General features: G+C 37.4%; 1 protein-coding gene across 1 annotated transcript; it reads right to left on the bottom strand.

Moving 5' to 3' along the window:
• Positions 1–11,063: 11,063 nt before the first annotated feature.
• Positions 11,064–21,424, bottom strand: nf2b (NF2, moesin-ezrin-radixin like (MERLIN) tumor suppressor b). The gene is made up of 17 exons (XM_053331607.1): positions 21,105–21,424; positions 20,434–20,548; positions 19,482–19,607; positions 18,286–18,408; positions 18,035–18,118; positions 17,545–17,613; positions 17,274–17,356; positions 17,045–17,120; positions 16,803–16,940; positions 16,451–16,525; positions 16,239–16,352; positions 16,009–16,131; positions 15,662–15,879; positions 15,293–15,395; positions 14,739–14,869; positions 14,421–14,589; positions 11,064–13,178 (listed from the first exon to the last, which is right to left on the bottom strand). Exons 2-17 carry the CDS (start codon positions 20,521–20,523, stop codon positions 13,131–13,133), a joined length of 1,770 nt encoding a protein of 589 aa, XP_053187582.1. The 5' UTR covers positions 20,524–20,548; positions 21,105–21,424; the 3' UTR covers positions 11,064–13,130.
• Positions 21,425–21,527: the final 103 nt, after the last annotated feature.

Below are 21,527 nucleotides of genomic sequence, written 5' to 3'. Positions count from 1 at the left end.
TGTCTTAGTACATTAATCCTGACACATTTGAATGAAATATTGGTAAAATATATATATAATATAAAGTTAATTACCATAAAATGAATGAGGATGAGCCAAGTCCTATTATTCTATAAACCATAGCCTAATTGTTGTAGGAGTAGGTCATAGGATTACATTCAGCTGCACAGCCTCCATTTCTTTCTCATGCATTCATTCATTCCTTGCCAAGTTCACCAGGGTGATACCAGGCAGCTTTCATCTGCAGTGGACCAGAATAGCCATGAAAGGATCAATATCTTAGCAATACAAAGTGTGGATCCCCAGGTATCCGTGTATAACTTGGCTTCTTCCCAAAATACAATTCTGCAGAAAAAAAGGCCTAATTTTGTTTATATTGAATTTATGGCATAGTGTGAAATAAAAGATATTAAAAGTCCTTGGTTGTGATTTCACTGGATGACAACCCCTGTCACTCCTCCACATGCCTCACGCTCATGGAAAAAACAGGGTTTGCATTCTTGCTTTTGCTGAGACGAGGCCTCCAGCATCCAATTATTTCACTCCTTTAAATGCCTTCACAGCAAAACGCCTTCAAAGGCCTATTCTCTCTTTCTCTCTGTGTAGGACGTGATTTCACTCTGTTATGTCTTTGTAACTCTTCCTCTCCAGTCTGCTCTGCCTAGAATGCAATTCACAGTCTTTAAATGTACCCCTACCCCTTCTCTCCTATTACTCTAATCTGTGTGGCAAATGCCATGAGACAGATCGTAGCTAAAACAGATGGGAGAAACAGTCTCCTGGTTTCCAGAGTTAAAGAGGTACTGAACCCTTTTCCAGGCAAAATGAACTCTCTGAATGATCCTCATTCCCCTGATCTGATATTCCTGTGGCTGGTGGACATCACGCTGTGATGAGTCCCTGTGAGGAAAACCCTCTCCCTCATCCACTTATCTCCCTCCAACTTCTTTAGTTCTTAGAAAATCCTTTTTTGCGTGTCATCATAATCTCATCCAAGTGGATCCAACAGTGCCACTGAAACATTTCATGCGGCAAAAGGGCCTTAAAGTGATGCTGTAATAGGGAAATACTTTTTTTTATCAATGTGGAGAAGACTGAAACACCCATGTGAAAAATATGGTTCTACCTAGTTAGATTGGAGGGTCTAGTTCAGGGGAGAGTTGTTGGTTTAGGGCGAGAGAAGAAATGAGAGGATGTCTGTGAAGCTGTGTCTACCTGACAATACCTAAATTTGTTGTTTTGTGCTTTTCTGAGTTAAAGCAGAGTTCAATTTTTGGAGATTGTTTTGGTTTCACTCGTAAAAAAAAAAATCACCTGTTTAGGCGTTGAACAATCTTTGAGTCTGGCTTAGCTCCCTCACACAAGAACATACACAACATTGATCATTTGTGTATGTACAGTATTTTAATCCACAAACAGCAGTGATTTCTTCATAACAGTATTATTTTCCTATAATTTGTAAGTCAGTCTATGCACCAACTACAGTGCTGAGACATTCATGCATGAACTTTTTTATTCAATATAGTTTTTCAAAAAAAAGGTATGCATTAAAGTTAGAGCCCTAACTATTACTACCCCATTATTCTTCATTCCGCACTGTTCATTTGTTTATATTGTCATGGTCCAGCTGTGACTCACTTTCATTCCTAGTGTTATTGCTTGTGTTTACCCCTCCCCTCTGTTTCTTGTTGATTGCCTGTTTGTACTCTCTCTCTCTCTCTCTCTCTCTCTCTCTCTCTCTCTCTCTCTCTCTCTCTCTCTCTCTCTCTCTCTCTCTCTCTCTCTCTCTCTCTGTGTGTGTGTGAGAGTGTTTAAGTGTGGCCATCTCCCTCCTGCTGCCATCAATCAGCACACCTGCAACCTATGCAGATCAAGCTCCTACAGTATACGTACCCAGGCTTTACACTCCAGACTTCACCAGATTGTTCAGTTTGCCGATTTGGTATAATGTTAGAGTGAAGTTAAAGATTTTTCAATTAAGCATGTCTCTCATTGTTCCCTGAATCCTGTTTATCTGTGTTTACCTGATCATTCTCCCTCTGTGGTCTCTGCCTGCTCGCCTCACCCAGTGTCCTGCCAGTCTGCCTCCCAGCCAAAAGTTCAGCTCCCTCCACCTTTATTAAGGTTCAATTCTTCACACCTCCATCTCCCTTACTACTACTTTTGTACTGTTACAAACTGTGTGGCAGGATCCTCTTTTTTGCTCCAAAATGACTGAACCTCAAATATTTACATACAGTATGTCTATATGCACATTTGCTGTTTGCACCGTCTGGTTAGATGCATTGCTGTATTGGCACATACTGTGTTTGCAATGACAATAAAGTTGAATTCAATGTAATCAAATCCAACATGTGTGATCCATGTTAGATCACTTCATCTCACTTCAGTTGTTCCTTTATTGTTCCAAAAGAGAAAAATTCCTTTAACAATATAGTTCAGGAAAACCTAGAAAAACAATAAAATGAGATCATATGAATAATTAAAAATTAATAAATGCTACATTTGATATTTGATGATTACAATGATGAGAATTCAATTTGTCCCCAAACATCTAGCTATTTAAGTAATCATTAAAGGCTGATGCATTGATAATTCCTAAACAGCTGTGGTAATCTATATTTGTTTATTCTCTTTTTTGATTCACAGGTGTCTAAAGTCCAGTTGTGGATTGTAACTAAGTACATTTACTGAATATTTACTTACTTTATACTTTTTTACTTTATACTTCTAAATATTGTACCTCATACTCTACTACATTAATTGAATAGTTAATAGTTACTTTTCAGAACAAAAGTTTACATATTAAATGTATTGTGATGTCTATAGTTAAAATTAGCTCCACCTCAACCAGCTACAACTTTAAAATGCTGTTTACACATTAATGCATCAGTAACAATAATTCAATAATATATAATAATATAACACACAGACACAATTTATCTGCATATTGTTGACTTTTATGATACTTGAAGTACATTACGTTGATAGTACTAATGCTCTCCTACTTGTCATTGAGTATTTTTCCATTGTTACATAAATAAGGGATTTGAATAGTTTTTCCACCACTGCCAAAGCCTGTCCCAGCATGAACAGTGCTGAAGGCAGGGAAACATCCTGGACTGGCAGATATTAATGGAGAATACAACATTTCCAGATGAACAATATGCAAACTCCACACTGAAAGGACGAAAATCACAAAAATCAAACCGCTGATATCAAAGTGATGGTTTGAATGAAAAGTTCCACAAGACTTGAGGCAAGTGAAGTTACATACTAATTAAGTATATTTTCATTATACGTGTAAAGTGTGGTTAAGTTAAAGACATATAGATGCAATCAAGTAGTGTTTCTGAGACTCAAAATGCAAAACAAGCCGAGGTTCATCCTCCCAGGAGGATTTCGAATGTTGAGGAGAAAGATTAAGAGAAGAAGTCAATCTTATCATTGGCAGTGTAAAAGAAGACAGACAGAATGACATTGATTGGATATACTGTGGAAATCAACAAAGGAGTGTAAAGTGTGAGCCTGTGTGCATTCTGCCCAGGAGAGTTCAAACAGCAGAGTGTCAGAGCAGCCCTGACAACAAGGAGGTGTTATTCTTGCACACTTCAGACTGCAAAATCAGGATTTAACAGTCTGTGAGGAGATGTGTCTGTCTCTGTTGACTGCAGTCAATGCTTTGATTTATTATCTGGTGAATGATCTCTGACCTTCTTAATAAGGGGCAGCTGCATATCTGGAATTATCAATGAAAGAAACTGCTGTTAGACATATTTGTATGTTGACTTGTTTTTGACACTATCAGTTTGCTGCTATTCTGACCTGAATTTGACCATTATCAATTAGAACTACTGCTGATGAGGAGTTCAGGGCTTTCCAGGGAACAGTATACTTCTGTCTCAATGAGCTGAACAAAAAGAACGTCTTTGTGTGAAATAGGTCACACACTCTTTGTGTGAGCAGACACCATTGTAAAGATGGCCTTTTAACATTTTCCTACCATAGCTCCTTATGATAACATCTTTACATATACTGTACACTGCCTGGTCAAAAAAAAGTCGCCACCAAAAAAAGGTCAAAAAAGGTCACACACTCTAATTGTTTGTATATCTTTGAATATTTTAATGTATGCATGTGCCATATAACCAATATATATTGCTTTGAAACAATATATACATGATGTGCGCAGACAGCTATTAGGACAATCTTAGGAAGGCCTTCCCTTTAACCCAGGGTATTAAAGGATGTGTGTCCTTTGGGGAGAGGGGTTAATAGACGGGTTTTGAGTTTCCAGCAGAGCTTGTTGGTGGATTTTTTGATATTTTCTTGCTGCTTTTGTACTTAGTATATTGCCTCTGTGCTGAATAAATTCAAGTAAATCATTTTTGATTTCCTGAAAGATATACACTTCTCATCTTTTGAACTTCCTAACTTTACTTATCCAAGGCTTCTTCAACTACATTTTGGTAAGGCCCCTTGCATACTAATCATGCTCTAATGTGTTAGTAGTGCTAATTTGGATCTCTCAGGAGAGGAACCAGCATTAAGAAGGGTTAGGACAGAAGCCTCTATGTTGGGGTAAAGCCTAGAATGAGGGGCGTACCTGCCCCCGGTGCTGGGTCTCTCTGTCAGATGCTAATAGACTTCTAGGATGAGAAGAGATCTCTTTAACACACACTGATTGCACTGATAATAAAAATTTACTGTGCTATTATGTATCAGATGTTATTATTATCTAGTCCTGGATACATGAATGAATCTCAGTGGAAAAATAGGGAGAAAAAGATAAGTCATTGAAAATATGTCATGAATCTAAACCCAGATAAGGTACAGGGAATGGTATTTTTTACATCAATACCCAACAACTTCAAACATTCTTAGCAAATGAAATAAGATGAAATTTAATGGATAGGGTCAGAAATGTCAGAAAAGTCTTAATGCAACAATTAGGTGCCCATATGAACAATGACAATTGTTTTACTTGCTGTAATCATAACTTATTTTCATACAAAGATCCCCTTCATTTTTAAATGGGGAACAAAATCCACAGTCCTTGTTTTAAAAACTAAAAAATGTGTTCATATATCCAAAGATAATATGAATCTTTAGCCATCTGAGTGGATATCGTCCACGCTTACAGTCTTTTTAGTTAAAAAAAATCCATTGTTGTGTCTCAAAAGACTGTTTTTCTGTTCAGCTGCATTGGAAGGATCACAACAAAAAGAGAGACATATGCACTAAAAGCCACCATCACTTACATTGTAAATGCATTATGAAGCATGAACAGGAGAAATGATGGCAGTGTTCATTTGGGGACCTGAGTGTTGTTTTAGGACAGACTTGACATGTTTTACTTTGGCTTTTGTTTACCAGCCAACATCCCAATGTTCCCAATGTAGCCAAATATCACCCCAGACTTTACAGTAGGGTACTGCAGTACATATACATCATGTCATATATGTGTGTGTTCAAACAGACACAGTCTTTCTCTAGCTAATAAAACATACTGTATCTAATCCTGGACTCACTGCTACTCAGTCTGGTCTGCAGATCTGGAATGAATAAAAAGCCAGTGAATTACAGAGCAGAGCAGCTATTAAAATATCAAACTCTTAACCCGCACAACATTTAATGTGCAGTATTTTGACCCTCACCATACCTATTGAATGCAAACTCAATAAGGTACTTAGAAGCATCTGATCAGAAGCCCCATTAGTCCACACCAAGACTTCACCATATTTTACTCTACTGTCTTCAAAAGTTCCTACTAGAAGACGCCATTTGACTCTATTATCCCCGTATAGTGCTGCGACCTTCCTTCATTACACAAATTACTTCAGCCATCAAGCTTTGCTTTCATCTCCAAAATGACCATTTCCCTCCTCCACTATATAATCACCAAGACATAATTCAAGAGCTGTTTCAGAGGCAGTTAACCCTGAACTCTCTTTTAATGATATCATGGACAATTTTTTTTAAAGTCTTTTTTCAGGCATTTTTGCAGTTATATGATGGTGACAGTGAAGAGACGATGGCAAATGAATTCAAAGAGAAGGGTCAACATCTTGGATCAAACAGGGGATTTTGCAATTACATGGTCAGCATTTAATACCCCCAAGGCCAAAATGATGCACCAAGACAGATCTTTAACAGTTTAACACATTTCAAAATGTGAACTCAAAATATGCGTACACACAAGTACAGATTAGACATCCACACCAGTAAAGGTTGTAAACAGGTCATTTTCAATTATATGTTTTGCAACTTTAACCTTCTAAATGAAGAGAAACTAAAACTGCATTACATGTGGAAACACTAACAAATAGCTGAAAATAATGACATAGTAAATGACAAACCACAGGCACCTATTAAACCGTTATATTAGTCAGTGAAATACCTGCATTGTCTGTTTCTTTTTTTTTGCTCTCAGTAGAAGTCAGTCTGGTTTCCAAAGATATCAGTTCTATTGCTTGGACTAGAAAATAAAATAAAGTTCATATGTGCCTGTGAATAATGTATATATAATATACTATAATGTCATATCAAAGCATTTGCAAATGATGTGTTTTTATTTTTTAATTAATTTTACCTCCTCCAGACCACATAGACCATATCATATCATGTATACAATAAGCAGATATGAGGACATTTTTATTTAATATTCTATAAATGTACATTATTTGTCATCTCATCATCTTTTGTGCTCATCCATTACTTTACCAATGTTACAAAAAAACATCAAAATTATGTGTTCAAAATATGTATCAGCTGGTTGAACGTTATTTCATTGATTGCATTTTGGTGGCCCTGTGTTGTAGAGAGGCCTTAGTTATTTTAGATTAAACAGGGATCCAATAACAAATATCTACCAATGTTTCATCAGCACCAAACTCCATCATTCAGTTCAACTGTACACACAAATGCATCAAGGACACAAAAGTGACATTCATCCAAAACTACTGTATGTTGCATCCTCACCTCAGTCATTTCATATTTTATGTTAAACATGTTTTATACTGGTTAAGCTTATAATAGGATCATCACCCTGACGCAACACAAAGTCTCACAGTTTAAACACTGAACAGGAAATGTCGCCACTCTGTACCAGAATTCTCTTTCTGCAGTCGCTCCACGTGTTTTAGTGAGGCTCAGCTCAGCTTTCAGCTCATCCACCTGGCTCTTGCTGTCCTTCACTGTGGACTTCATGTACCTCAGCTCTATCTTCAACTCCACCACAATATCTCTCAGTGTCAGTGGTGGTTTGCCCGCTCGATTCCTCAGGTGCATCTCTCAGAGCCGCCTCCTGAAACTCGCTGACCTCATTAACTTCATCTCCCTGCCCCTGAGCCCCTGAGACTCACAGACTCAGGAACAACCCTCATTGTCCAGTTTCAGCCCTTCACAAAGGTACAGTGGTAGAGCTGACCTGACCTGACTTATAAAGCCTCCAAACTTCAACTGGTTCAAACTGCTTTAAAAAGTGCTTTATGTTTGATCTTTGAATATAATTCAAGGTCTGAGATGTTTCAGTTTGATCTTTGTGCAGGTGAGAAAATACATGCACCTGTAATGCACGACAATCAATCTCATACAGTCCCAGCTGAGCATACACAGTGCCTAATGTATGTGTATTAACACACACGCATGAACAAACACACTTTGCAGACTATGCTATAGTCTGAATGTGTTTGAGGTTTGTCTAAATGAAGCCAAAGTCTTCACTCTGCCTCACTACTTATCTCATTCTCTCTGATATATATAATAATGAATGAAAATAATAGCTGTCCTGTATTAATACACTGCGTTTATGCTTAGTATCTTCTATGATGCTTCTTAACCTTAATCCTCCCGACTGGGGTATTCTCAGACTTGTACTTTTTGCCAGGTCAATTTATTCCCAGTGACTTCATGTCATTATTTACTGTTTCTGTTATATTAGTGCTTTAAAAATATCAGTGTATTGGGACTCCTTATGCAGTTTTAATAGATGGAGCTATTCATTGAGTTCATGTTTGGGTCCTTATGTAAAGTATCATCAGCCATTTTGAAGGAGACAAACACAGATGCAGTAAACACAGATTTCCTCATGCACTCTGTCGATGACCCTTAATTTTCATTTTACATGATATGCAAATTAACTTTCCTTGAGTAATAATAATTTGTTTTTCAGATTACATTAATTACATATGTAACGTATAATGTTTTCAGAAGAAATAGTCAACATTTTGCAATGAGTGTTGTTTCTTACAGTAGTTTATTCTTGGGGTCCCTGGAGACCCCCGTCGGTAGTCGTTGATGAGGGTTCATTTTATGAACAGTTTTCTAGATCACAGAGACTCAGTGAAAGTTCATACTTGCTCTTTTGTGCACTCTGCTGGTAACCGAAATTCAGTTTACATCACTCTGCACACAGACTTTTCAGATTACTGAACAACAGCCTAGTGTCAAGGGTTAAGACTACAATTACTTCAGATTCACTTTGACATTAGACTAAAGACAATTTTAATGATAAAAAAATGATTATTAATATTAAAATGAAATGTAAAAGTGCTGAATGCTGAACAGACTCAACCGCAACAGTTGTAAATGACAAGTCTGTCTGACATGCAACTTTCAAAAATCCATCTTCAAACAAATTATCCAATCACCATAATTGTCTTGTAACTATGTATTTTGATGCAGATGCAGATCAATATATTTTTTTAATTGTTTAAATTCAAACATATAGAGGACTGAGTTGCCTTGATGATGCGTTGCTCTCCTGTTTTATGTAACTAAATATGTTCATAATTCATGTTTATTTAGATCAACTGTTAAATGGAACAAAAGTAAAACTGAAAATTGTTTATGGGAACAACTTGATACAGTACTAAAGTTTTATCACTGGAGGGTGGTATTTCATTTCATCTTTTATTTACCAACCTACTTCCTAGTTAGGTAGATATGGATCATCAATAAAACCTCACTCACACAGTATGATCCAGATTTGAATTCAAACAGTAACAGCATGTTACAGTATGAGTTTATGTCATGAGTTTGTCTCATGTAAAGTTCCTACTTACAGAAAATAAACAGAATCCAAAAACTTCAATGAATTTTTAATTTGCTCATTTATTTTAATGCTATTTTCATGAACTGACACAAAATAGGTCAATCAGATTCAGAATCCCGTACTTGTTTTAGGTCAGTATTTTCTAAAGGATCACAGTGTGGAGGACTGATCTGAGGTCTGAGATGTTTCAGTTTGATCTCTGTGCGGGTGAGAAAATATAAGCTGCTGCAGGCTGCTGCAACACTGTTAGTACGACAAGCAGTCTCATGCAGTCACAGCTGAGCATACACAGTGCCGACTGTACATGTATTAACACACGTATAAACAAACACTCACAAGAACACACTTATCATTATATTTCACTGCTTATGTCATTCTCTTTGACATATAGTAATGAAGATAAAAATAACTGTCCTCTGATAATACATTGTGCTTTACTTCATATTTTTCATATTTGCCGATCAAGGAGGCTCTGTTCTTTTTTGCCCTCTGGTGGTAATGAAAATAACCTTTTGTTCACACACAGGTCCTTCACATTCATGAACTGTGATCTGGGCTCAGGGGTCTGGGTCACTGCGAAGGTTTAATTTATATCTGTGATATGAGTCAAGACCTGGTGTTTAACAGGTACATTTTTATAAATTGATTTTCACTTAGAAATTAAATGAGTTTCATTGAATAGTAACCTTTTTAAAGGAACTTTAAACTCTATATTAAGCCGATTTGTTTTAACTGTATTAAACATCACAGCAGAGAATATACTGATATAAATTACTACAAAATAATGAAACATTTTGAAAGTATCCCTATCCAAATCCATTCCAACTTTATTTTACATTTTAATATGAATATTTCTGGATGCATTACTGCAGCTTACATGAATATCCAAAGTATTTTTGTGCTATGAGCACATCTCTGTAAGCTCATGTCCCATTTATTGCATACTGCTACAGTACCTTCCCATTTGCTTTGAACATCCTGTGTGCTCTGAATTACAGCTGCATCAGGTTTGTACCCAAGCAGTCAGCTTAAGGCTGTTGATAGGCTGTCTTTTTTTAACATTTTACTTTATTAATTAAAATAGAAAATATTATCTGTTGGAAGCAAACATATAACTGTGATGTCCCTAAATCATGAGCTCAGTGGAAACTGGTTTCAATGCTGGATGTTGAGAGAACTGGCTACATCTGAGCTCCATTAAATAGTATAAATATTAACACCATGTGATTTAAGTAACAAATTAATTTGCATGATTTAAGAAGACCTGTGACACTCTGACAGACTCAACACTTATTACCTCAAATACCTTTACGTTTTCAGTCCTTAATGAAAGCAGTCTTAACAAGAGTGAGTAATCCTGAAAAGTTTGATGGCAATTCATCTATTGATTTCATTACAGTGACATGTTAGATCTAAACAGCCAATCTGACTTTTTCAGTCCAATACCAATACCTGGGCTTTGGGTTTCAGCTAATAGCAAGTGCCAATCCAATAGTGTTTGATTCATAATCTTTACTCCTCACTGTGAAGGAGACTGGGATCTTTCTTGTATGTGGAAAGTAAAATCAGGCATGATTTAAATATTGCTTTCCTTTTTAAAACAAAATGTAACAAATAAATACATAGATATAAATGTAATGATTTGTTATTAAAATAATGGTATCTGATACAAGATTGGCCCATTGTCACTGATACCCGATTCAGTTATTTTAGTCAGTATCAGACTGATAACCAATATCAGTATTGGGGCAGTTCAAGTCAAGAATCTGACTCAAGTCATTTTCAAGTCATCCTTGTCCAATTTTTCAATATCGCTGATCAGGATTTAGTTATTCAACAAAAATCATATACACCATCTGCCAATCAGACTGTCTAAATTATATTTTGATGCCATTTCAGATGCAGATTAAGTATTCCTAAGAATGTTTCATTATTAAAATCACATATTAAGAGGATTGTCACTCTATAATGCTCTATAAGACAACACTTTGACACACTGCTGTATGATCACTGTTGTAATGAAATGATATACACAAAATGCTCAAGGTTACAAATCACTGACAAAACATAGCTGTGCATGTGAAACCATAACATTTTTGTCACTGTGTCCCTCTAGGGTACATTTTCTTAGATGTAAAGTTATGTTGTTTTTAACACTGGACTTAAATTTGGCAGGAAAATCCCAAGATAGTACAATAAAACATACATTAAAATACAAAAGTTCCCCACAATGACACACTTCATGAAAATGTGTGGTGATAGTGTTTTTAAGGCACAAATAAATAAGGATAAAGATGCAAACTGAAACATTTCCACCTGCGTTAACACAATAACCATTTACACAAGACCAGGGTTAGCCTTGCTCGTTTACAACCAGTCATGAGGGTAGTAATAAACCAATCATGTTCAGTCTATAATGAAGTCAGTCTAACATGGTGCTACAAATAAACATTTTGCATCCAGTCTCTCCCTTTCTGAAAAAAGTCATGAGGAGAGCAGCAGAATAAAAGTTCACTCAAGTTACCCACACCTCTAGATTTGTGAAATGCAATGCACCCACTGCCGGCAATAGACTTAATAAACTTACTATTGGACTTATGCTGAATGAAAATAGCCTGTTCAAAAAAAAGTTAACATTAATGGATATCATACTGTATATCTCAGGGGATAAAAACAACTAGATTCTACCTGCAGTGATTGTCTCCAACACTAACCCTGAGAAATACATTAGCAAAGAGAAATCAGGAAAGTCGTCAGTCTGTTATTCTGTAAGTAAGTCAGGACGTGAAATGAATCCCAAACTTAGAGGAACCCTAATGCTAAGACAAATGAGCACAATAACACCAAGTAAAACCATTGCAACTCAAATCAAAATGGTAAAAAATAAACCTCAAGGCACATCAGAGTAAAGTACAACATACAAAAACTTGAAATGGCAGAGTTCAAGCTTGAAACTATATACTGCATTTCTATTAATTACCATGAGGAGGCATTAGAAACAATAAGGCAGCTCTTGAACATAGTAACAAAAACAGCAAGCAAATAGAAATGAAACGCCAAAAAGAAAAAAGAAAAAAAAAACATATTTATGGAGTGTCACATCTAGGCACCCTGCACATGTCTGCATGTTAAAGTTGGACTTTTACTAAAATGACTTACTTAAATTACTAAATTAGCGCAATGTTAGTTTTCACATTACATGTCTTTGATGAAGAGTTGTCTTCAGTCTATTTTTGTGTCTGAAGTAACAACAATAGCTTGGTTACTGTATAATAAAAAAAAATTGGGCACTTGGGTTTCTGAAGTGCTACTGTCAAAAGCCAAATTTGAGAAACACTTTGCTGGTTTGAAAAAAACAGACCAATTTTTTTTTCATATTTACAAAATCTTCTGGATATTTTAACTTTTTACAATTGTCCCCCACCTGAAAAAGACAATTGAACTAATTACACCTGATGCTAGAGCTTTGCCTTAAGACGGTTCATGACATATTAAAACTTAAATGCTGTCCCAAAATGATGTTAATGCATAAATCTATAACATGTCACTGAGGCATTATTCTATATCTGACCATTATATCCCTTAAAACCACATAAAACAATTTAAAACTCATTCATACTAGGGTTGGATGATGTCTAATGAATTGGCATAGGACGATGTCTTAAACTACCTCATTAAGCAGATCGTCTGATTATAAAAACTATTTTAAATACTAGTCATACCGTTGTAACTGCAGAATATACCAGTGAATTCATACATCCATCCTCAGCACCACATCCTGAATCAGTGTTAGATACATGGCACACATTACGTAATGTGTTCATTATATAGAAAAGAAATGTGGAAGGTGCTGTAGTGTAACAGATGGTACAACTTAGCATGAGCCTGAGCAGGCGGCCAGGCTTGCGGCTGTTTGTTGTTGAGGATACATAGAAAAGTCTTTCCAAAGCACACAGTTGTGGTGTATGTGTCTGTCTTGTAGGTTCATCCAGGTAAAATATCAACTAAACATTTAGAGATGTCTCATAAAGTCGCAACAGCCGATGCTTTTCGTCTTCCTCTTGTTGCAGCAGGATCACACTTCTTCAAAGTAGGCCATCTGAGACATGTACGCAGAGTTTCGCTGCAAAACAAGACAAGTATGAGCAGTTTGAGGCAGAAACATCAGGGTGGCTTAAATGTGTATAAATGAATGTGCATTCATGGTGTGATTACAAACTGAAAACTGCGTACATATTTATAGGTTATGTAAATATACTGATGTAATCAATATTTTACATAAGGACTGTATTTCCTCCCATCTTAAATGTTTTGCACCAATATCTTCAGCAGGAGCCCTTCAAGTTCACTTTTTTCTACATTTAGGGCCCTATTTTTAACGATATATAGTGCATGGCGTGAAGCGTGTGGCGCAAGTGCCTTTGGGGCGGGTCCAAATCCACTTTTGTGAGTGTAGAGGTGTGTGTAGTTATACTGCAGCAGCCTGGTGTCATCAGCTGATTTAATAAACAGTGAGTGGCTGTGCGTAATGGCACTGCGCTCTATGCAGCATCTCAGAGGCTACAGACTTTCATAGGTTGTTAGGACTGTCCACAGCGGCACTCTGCCCCCGCCTCACAAACTTCTGGTGCTCCATATTTGATTGTTAATCAGCGTTATGTAATGCATCTCTCAGACCTAACCCATTCACTGCCATCTTTGGAGTCACACCCATGGAAACACATATCACAAATAAACAAAAGAGAGCAATAGCATTCAGTAGCCTCATAGCGTGAAGGATGATCTTATTGAACTGGAAATCCAACAAATGTCCACCTTTTAGAAGATGGATCCACGAGATACTGTCTTTGCTCCAACTTGAAAAAAATCTGACATACATTGAATGGGTCAGATGACAAATTTGAGAGGGTGTGGTCCCCATTTATTGAATATGTGAAGAAGTTAAATTTCTAATAGATCATGTCATCTAGACGATAAGTTTAGATGACCTGTCTGAGTGGTCCACCGATAGTGTACTATGACACTGACAGATTTAACAATTAACTCTTTCACTCTTTCCTTTTCAAACTCTGCCATGCTTTGCCTAATTGGTCATAATTATCATCATTTCAAGATCACTATGGTCGTTGCAAGTCTGACATCTTGTCAAGTGTCGATGGGTCTTTTTTTCTTTTTCTTTTCTCTTTCTCTTTCTCTCGTGTACTCTTGGTCCCAAGGGAGGCATTATGGGGAGGTATATGGGATTATGTTCTCTGACATTCTGTATGTCTATTTATATATAATTGAAAACCTGTTAAATAAAGTCTTTAAAAAAAAAAAAAAGAAAAGAAAAAAAAAGATGATTATGTGAAATTATCACACGTACGTTGCTGTGAGGTATGTAGACTGGCTCCTGGCCATATCCCCTCGCCTCATTGTGGAGGCTGTAGACGCCGGCCTGTTGCTGCTGCTCCTCAAGCTTCAGCGACTCAATCTCTGTCTTCAGCTCCTTCAGCTGATCCTGCAGGTGTTTACTCTTCTCCATGTACTCCAGCCTGCAAGAGCAAGAGAGGAACAACAAGAGACAGGTAGAGAAAAATACACAGATATGTATGAGTACTGATGCATGATGAGAAACCATAAACAAGCAGAATCAAGCCGTGCTTCCAACGTGTTGTTGCAGGATATTTTAACTCCAGTTCACCTCTCTCTCTCAATCTCCATAGAAAGTCTTTTCATGTCAGAGTCCTTGAAGTCGAGGCGCGTAGATGACGATTCAAAAGCAAAGTCAGCTGCTTCAGGAGGAGCAGGCGGAGTGGAGTAGGCAGCTATGAGCTTAAAATAAGGCAGACGGATGTCAAATTAGCAGCTACACTCGTGAAGATAAAGCATGTGCTCATGTGCTGACAAACAGTGGCAAACATTTTTTTGAGTTTTTTTGAGTAAACCAATCCTATCTAACTAAATCAAAATGAAAACTGTCCAATAAAACATATTTAACAAAACATGTTTAAATCCTGGGTATATTTTCTTGTTTGTGTTGCATTTCTCTTGTATGGAGCCCCTCTGGTGACATGGTCAAAAAAAAATTTAATTGTGGCCACAATATAGCTATAACGTGCACACGAAATACTAATTCATGGCCACGAAATACTAATTTGTAACAATAACCTCCTGTATTCATCCATCCAAAAAAAAAAAACAAACAACAAAGGCATCACAGAGAGCACATATGTATCAGTGTCATCACCAGCGTACAGGGTAAGTTGTTTTAGTGATCTCCAGCAGCTTCTGTTTGGCTCTCCGCTCAGCATCCTTTGCCTCAGTCAGGTCCTGTTTCAGGTGATCTGCCTCCTTCAACCTAGAGGTACAGATGATATCTCTGATAAGGCTGCATTGATTTTGATCCTTTCTTTAAATGTCTGACAACATTATAGAAGAACACTTTTAATGTACTGCCGCAAAACCAGTTTTAAGGGAAAACTTTTACAAAACTGTCAACAGTATCTCATTTATTCATTGAGATTACTCCATATAATTTAAGGGGAAATTGGGAGAAGTAAAAAATGATACATGTAATTCATAATGCAAAGCTGTAAGTGAAGTAATAAATAATTAAGTCCACACCTCCTCTCAGACTGCTCCACCAGTTTGACGGCCAGCTGCTCTGCCTCCCTCATCTTCTGCTCCATCAGCCTTTTCTCCTCCTTCGTTTTCATGGCGGTGACCTCTAACCTCTGCCTGTCCTGCTCAGCCTCTGCGGCCTTGTGGGCCAGCAGCTTGGCCTCCTCTTCTGCAATCTGGGCCTTCTCTGCCAGCAGGTCTGCCGTCTCCTCAGAACGCAGCTGGACAAAATGCAATGCAACATTTCAAAATATGTTAGCATGAGATCAGCTGAAGTATCGGGCTCGACGTCATTCTATTTGTATCATTTCTTTTATGCAATTATCTCATGTCAAGGAAGAAGATCTCACCAGTGCCTCATTGGCCAGTCGTGCCTCATCCTGCAGCTGGAAGAGTCTTCGTTCCATCTCTTCTTTTGCTCGTTCGGCTTCCTCCCTCATCTGTTTTTCTCTTGCCAGGATTTGACGCTCCATCTAGATGGAGCCCAAGAAACCCAATAAAGTTAAAATAATAAAATAATTTTCACATCTGTATTTAATTCTCATCCCTCAGGTTCCAGTGGAGCTCAAAGAGAGCTCACCTTCTTGCGGGCCTTCTCTTCTTTTGCTTGAGCCTTCATCTGCTGCACTTCAATGGAGTCCACCTTCCTCCTCCTCATGAACAGATCATGGTTACCGATGCACAACTGCAGGATCTGAAGATACAGGCGGCAATATTTTACTTCTTATCATTTTCTCTGATTCAAAGTGTTATATATTTGAACAGTTTAATGGACAAACTGGGAAAACCAACCAGCTTGTTGACGCGCAGTTGAGATGAGTAGAACTTGAAAACATCTTTCTTCTTGTCAAGTGGTTTGATTGTAAACTGCAAAATAAGAAAGTTAGAGAAGTTTAAATCTGGTAAAAGTAAAAATTCCTATTTGGAAAGGTCACAGGTTTTTTAATGAACGAGACTCAATTTAGGCAACAGGATGGTGGTGAGAACAGTAGATATAGTGACAAAATATACTATTTAACATTGATGAAATCATTATGGTTGTTGAATTACCATCAAGTCAACAAGTCGAAAAGTTTTTTATGTGACATAAAATGCAAACTGTCTCCGGATGAAGGCTTTAAAAACTTCCACTGATTACGTTTACCTCCTTTTCGCTGTAAGAGATGTTGCGGATGCCGCTCCAAGGAAACGACTTGTTAGGGTTCAGTTTGCTGTTAGGGCTGTAGATGTGAAGACCCTGAGCATCCACTCCAAGTAACAGGTCTGTGTCCCTCTTGTTTTGCTGTCAATGTGATAGAGAAAAATTGTTATGTAATCAAGTATGACTGTAATAAGGTTGCATTTTTCAGAACACCATAATAAATACGAACAGTAATTTACACTCACAGTGATGGCAAAGTAGCTGACACCATACATCTCAAGGTCCTGAGCAATCTTTAGGTATTCCATCTCAGCTTCATCCCTGTGTGGACGATGTGATGCATAAAAAAAGGCATATCAAACCTTGGTGCATTTATCACACATTGAGCACAGAATCTTGGATGACACCATTTTTAAAAAGGTGTTATTTCTCTTAACATGCTGAATTTCAGAAGCCCTCCTAGGTCAGTCTTACCTGGCGATGCCTCTGTGCTCTGCGTACCAAGCTGTGATCTTCTCCTCCCACATGTCAGCTGTCATTTGGTACTGCATCAGAACCTAAAATACACACACACACATAAACTAGAACATCAGAGGAAAAACAATATATACTGTGTGCACACGTACACACACGTACGTACACACACACACACACACACACACACACACACACACACACACACACACACACACACACACACACACACACACACACACACACACACACACACACAGGCTTTACTCACTCGTTTTGGCAGAAGTTCATCTTGTGCCAGAAAGCCTGGCTTGTGAAAGTTTGGGTCATAGTCACCATACTGAGAATGAGATGGAGGAAGGGATAGTGAACAAAGAGGGAAAAGGAGAAAACAAGAAAGAAAGCATTCCATTAAGTAATGACATTAGTTGGACTTGTTTTGAGATAAAAGGAAACAACCTGTGTGTAGGATTTGGTGGTATCTATTGTTGAGATTGCTTAACTAAATACCCCTGTCTAGAGCCAATGTTTGGTTTGTCCATTTTGAGCTTCTGTAGAAACATGGCAGTGCAATATGGCGGACTCTGTGAAAGAGGACCCGCTTCTTATGTAGATATTAAGGGCTCATTCTAAGGTAACAATAACAACTATTTTTATTTTCAAGGGATTATACACTAATTAAAACATACATACTGCTACATTTTACACACTGGTCCTTTAAGTGACTGAGAGGAACCATTAACCTTTCGTGGCTTTCTTACCTTGGCTTGAACAGCATATGACGCCAGCAGAACAGAAGCTTCAGGGGAACAGAAAATCTCTTCATCTAAGATCTGCTTTTTCACCTGAACGAGATTGAAGACACATATAAACATGTAACAAACCAAGTAAATATTTTTAAGAAGGAATTGCAGGTAAATTTTACCAACAGTGGGGAATAGAACTACTTAAATGTTCAAAAGATCAGGACAAAGGTTATTAAAAAAAAGACCAAACTAATCTGATAGATTACCTGTAAGAAGAAGAGATGCTGAGTGATTTCTTGGACTAACTCTTCTTCTACTTTCTCTGGGAAGAATTTTGCCAGGAAATGAAATGTTATGGGCGAGTCCTTGGGGACCTCCTGATCCAAGACCTTGGAGGGGGAAAAATATATATAATCGGAAGAAAAGTACAAAATAATTAGTTTATCTGATCAGAGTTTGTGTAAATTAGTTTTAGAAATTAGCATAAACAATTAATAAATTAGTAGCTCAACTGCTCGACTCATAACTCTTCATTGATTTAAATTATCCATGCATTCTTAATCCATTTATGAAGGAAAAATGACAAACATGAGCTGGTTCCTGCTTGATTTTAAAGTTTTTAGACCGAGCCGAAAGGCAAGAGGGCTCCAGAGGAGTCCTGCCTTTTCCTGGAGTCAAGGACCCTATTGTTTATTGTATCGTTTATTATTATTCTACCGCCTCTTTGAGCCTCAATTTGACCTCAAATACAAGAAAATGAACGGCTCCTCACCAGACCCTACCTCACTTGTGGTCAGGTCTAGCGTTAGCCAGACTAGTCAAAGTCTAGATCAAACACGAATTACAAGAGCATGACCTACAAACATATCTACAGGTTTCACTGGAAATCAGTTCCTCTCCTGTTTGACTCATCAAAGTGTTGGCAGTTCATTTCAGTTACTCAGTCTGAATGTCTACATAGACAGACTGAGAGCAAGAGAGCGTGAGTGTGTGTATGTGTGAGTGAGTGTGTGTGAGTGAGTGTATATGTGAGTTTGTGTGTGTAATGTATATCTACTTGCAGTATTCGATAAATGCCCCGGTATGAAGGTGTCTAAATGCCCCTAACAGAAACCTGACATGCGCAGGGTGTAAGGTCCCTCCCAACGCTGCAGCTTTAATGTATAATTGTAATTTGAATGTGTGTATGTGATTTGGACTGTTTATCAATCAAAACAAGCAGTTTGAAGATGTTACCGGAGACTGCAAAATTGAGAGAGGGCATTTATTTATTTACTGACATTTTATAGACAACAACAGAGAGCAAATATTGTCTATTTGAAAAATAATTAACTGATAATAAAAAAAACAAATTAGTTGCAGTCCTATAACACAGGTTATACTTGAACCTACCTTTTGAATTTTTTGACAGCACATAAAAATCATCTGTGTTGTGCAAAAACTAATTCACTCTGCCACTCACCCGTTTCTCTTGTTTCAGCCAGGCGTAGGTGTCCTTTATTGTGTACCTGAGTCCAAAGAACCAGGTCTCCCTCAAACCAACTGTGCGACACACCAAGTCAAACAGGTCTTTACCCTTCCACTTCACCTGATAAAAACAGAGAGCGAGAGAGAGACCAGTGAGTTGAGATGCTGAGAAACTAATATGTTGGTTTTCAGCTGCTGCTCTGTTCCCATTTCAAGTAATTATTTAAAGCAAATCCATATATAAACTAAGAAGCCATCATATTTTTACATAAACTAGACTATTACTTTAAACTTAATAGTAAAACATTAATATGACTGATTTAATGATATCAGTTTTATTTTATGAGGTGTAGAGCTCTCCTGAAATAAAGACCACCTGCAGTAAAACCATAAAAGAAATTAAATATTAACATACAGGGAGGGGGAAAATCAAAGTGACTATATAACACAGCAATTTCCAAATATTTAATAAATGTGGCTTTTGTTAACATTGTCATCTGCTAACTAAACTGATCATAAGACAAGATGATTCAGGATCTGAGCTTGTTACACATTTTCCTGGGAGAAATGCTGATGTTTCATCAAGGACATGTTTCAGTATGTCAGCTGTGTCTTAGATAGCAACAATAAGCCTAAATAAAAATAAAATGACTGTATGTACGAGGAAACACATGCTTGACTCTTTTGTCCTTTTTTCTAAATGCAGGGTGCAAGAGTCTGCACAGTGCACACCAAGAGTTATGCAAAAGCAAATTATTATATAATGTGCAAGAACATTACAGTGTAGTCTTCCATGAATCTGAGAGGGCTAATTTCATGTGAGACCATATAAAGGCAAACATACAATATATGGCCATATTCTTGCCTGGACACAGAGACGGTATATTGATCCATACATTTGTCAATAAAGCATAATTTCAGGCTCAAAGGTTGCCTAAAATCCATACCTCACAGCTGAACTCCATCTCAGCATCCATGGTGATAACTTTGACTTTGAAAGTCTTGGGTTGTTTCTTTTTTAATCCTAAAATGGACATTGTGAGGGTCTTCAATCAACAAAACCTGCAGAAAATGAAAATGAAGCACATTTCAACAACACAATAACACAAGATGAATATGATCCATATTAAACAGCAGTGCAGGGAAAAAGAAAGCAGATAAGAGGGAAGGAGTAATAAATACAAAGAAAATCAAAAGTCAAGTAAATGCAATTTAATCTTTATGTTATAATTTTACACCACTTAAACTTTACACATGACCTGATGGGGGTTTTGACAATAGAAAAGATGTGCAAAGACACACGTCTTGGTTCTGGTAAATGTATGTAAAAGGAACTGAACTGCTTTGAAGGCAAAATATGAGATTTTTACAAGCGATAAAATGGCTTCAAACAGCAAGATCTGACTCAAATGGCACCTTTTTAAAGCAATTACACATTTCAACAACAAGTCACCATCCTGACTGTCATGTGTTGAGAGTTAAAGTTCTTCTGTCTGAGTTTTTGCTGTCTGGAGACAATAATTGAGCGTTTCATACTGTTTCACAGAAAGAAAGAAAATATCAGATAACCCTTCTATAAATACAACATGCATTTGAAATGTAAATGAGGCCCGTTTACCAGGGAGTGAAGTTTCAAACTTCTGCCGTCCAACAAGGCACAGAGGAGGCTGGGCTTTTTTGTGTTGGGGAGACCAATGCTAAGCTAACGAACAAATATTACCAGACAGATTTAGCTTTCCAGCTATGCCACGAAAACGGACCAAAACAAGTTATAGGGAGAGCGGAACTTTTCGGAGGTCTCCATGACGAAAAGTAACCAACAAAATGACTTTTCAGCTGTTAAAGTTACTTAAAATAACACTTGGGAACAACTCTGCTAACTTTATCGGCAGCTACGGTGTTTTAGCTTGTTAGCCTGGTGTTAAAAATCAGGAGGACTTTCCAGAATATTTTTGGTTTGACTCCCAGTCGCTCTACAGGTGGGAACAAGAATAGCAGCAGCCTCGGATGACGCTACTGCGCATGTGCATGAAATTGGAAA

The sequence above is a fragment of the Scomber japonicus genome, chromosome 13 (genome assembly GCF_027409825.1).
Source record: "Scomber japonicus isolate fScoJap1 chromosome 13, fScoJap1.pri, whole genome shotgun sequence".
In the NCBI taxonomy this organism is placed as follows: Eukaryota; Metazoa; Chordata; class Actinopteri; order Scombriformes; family Scombridae; genus Scomber; species Scomber japonicus.
This window is presented reverse-complemented; position numbering and strand designations above follow the sequence as displayed.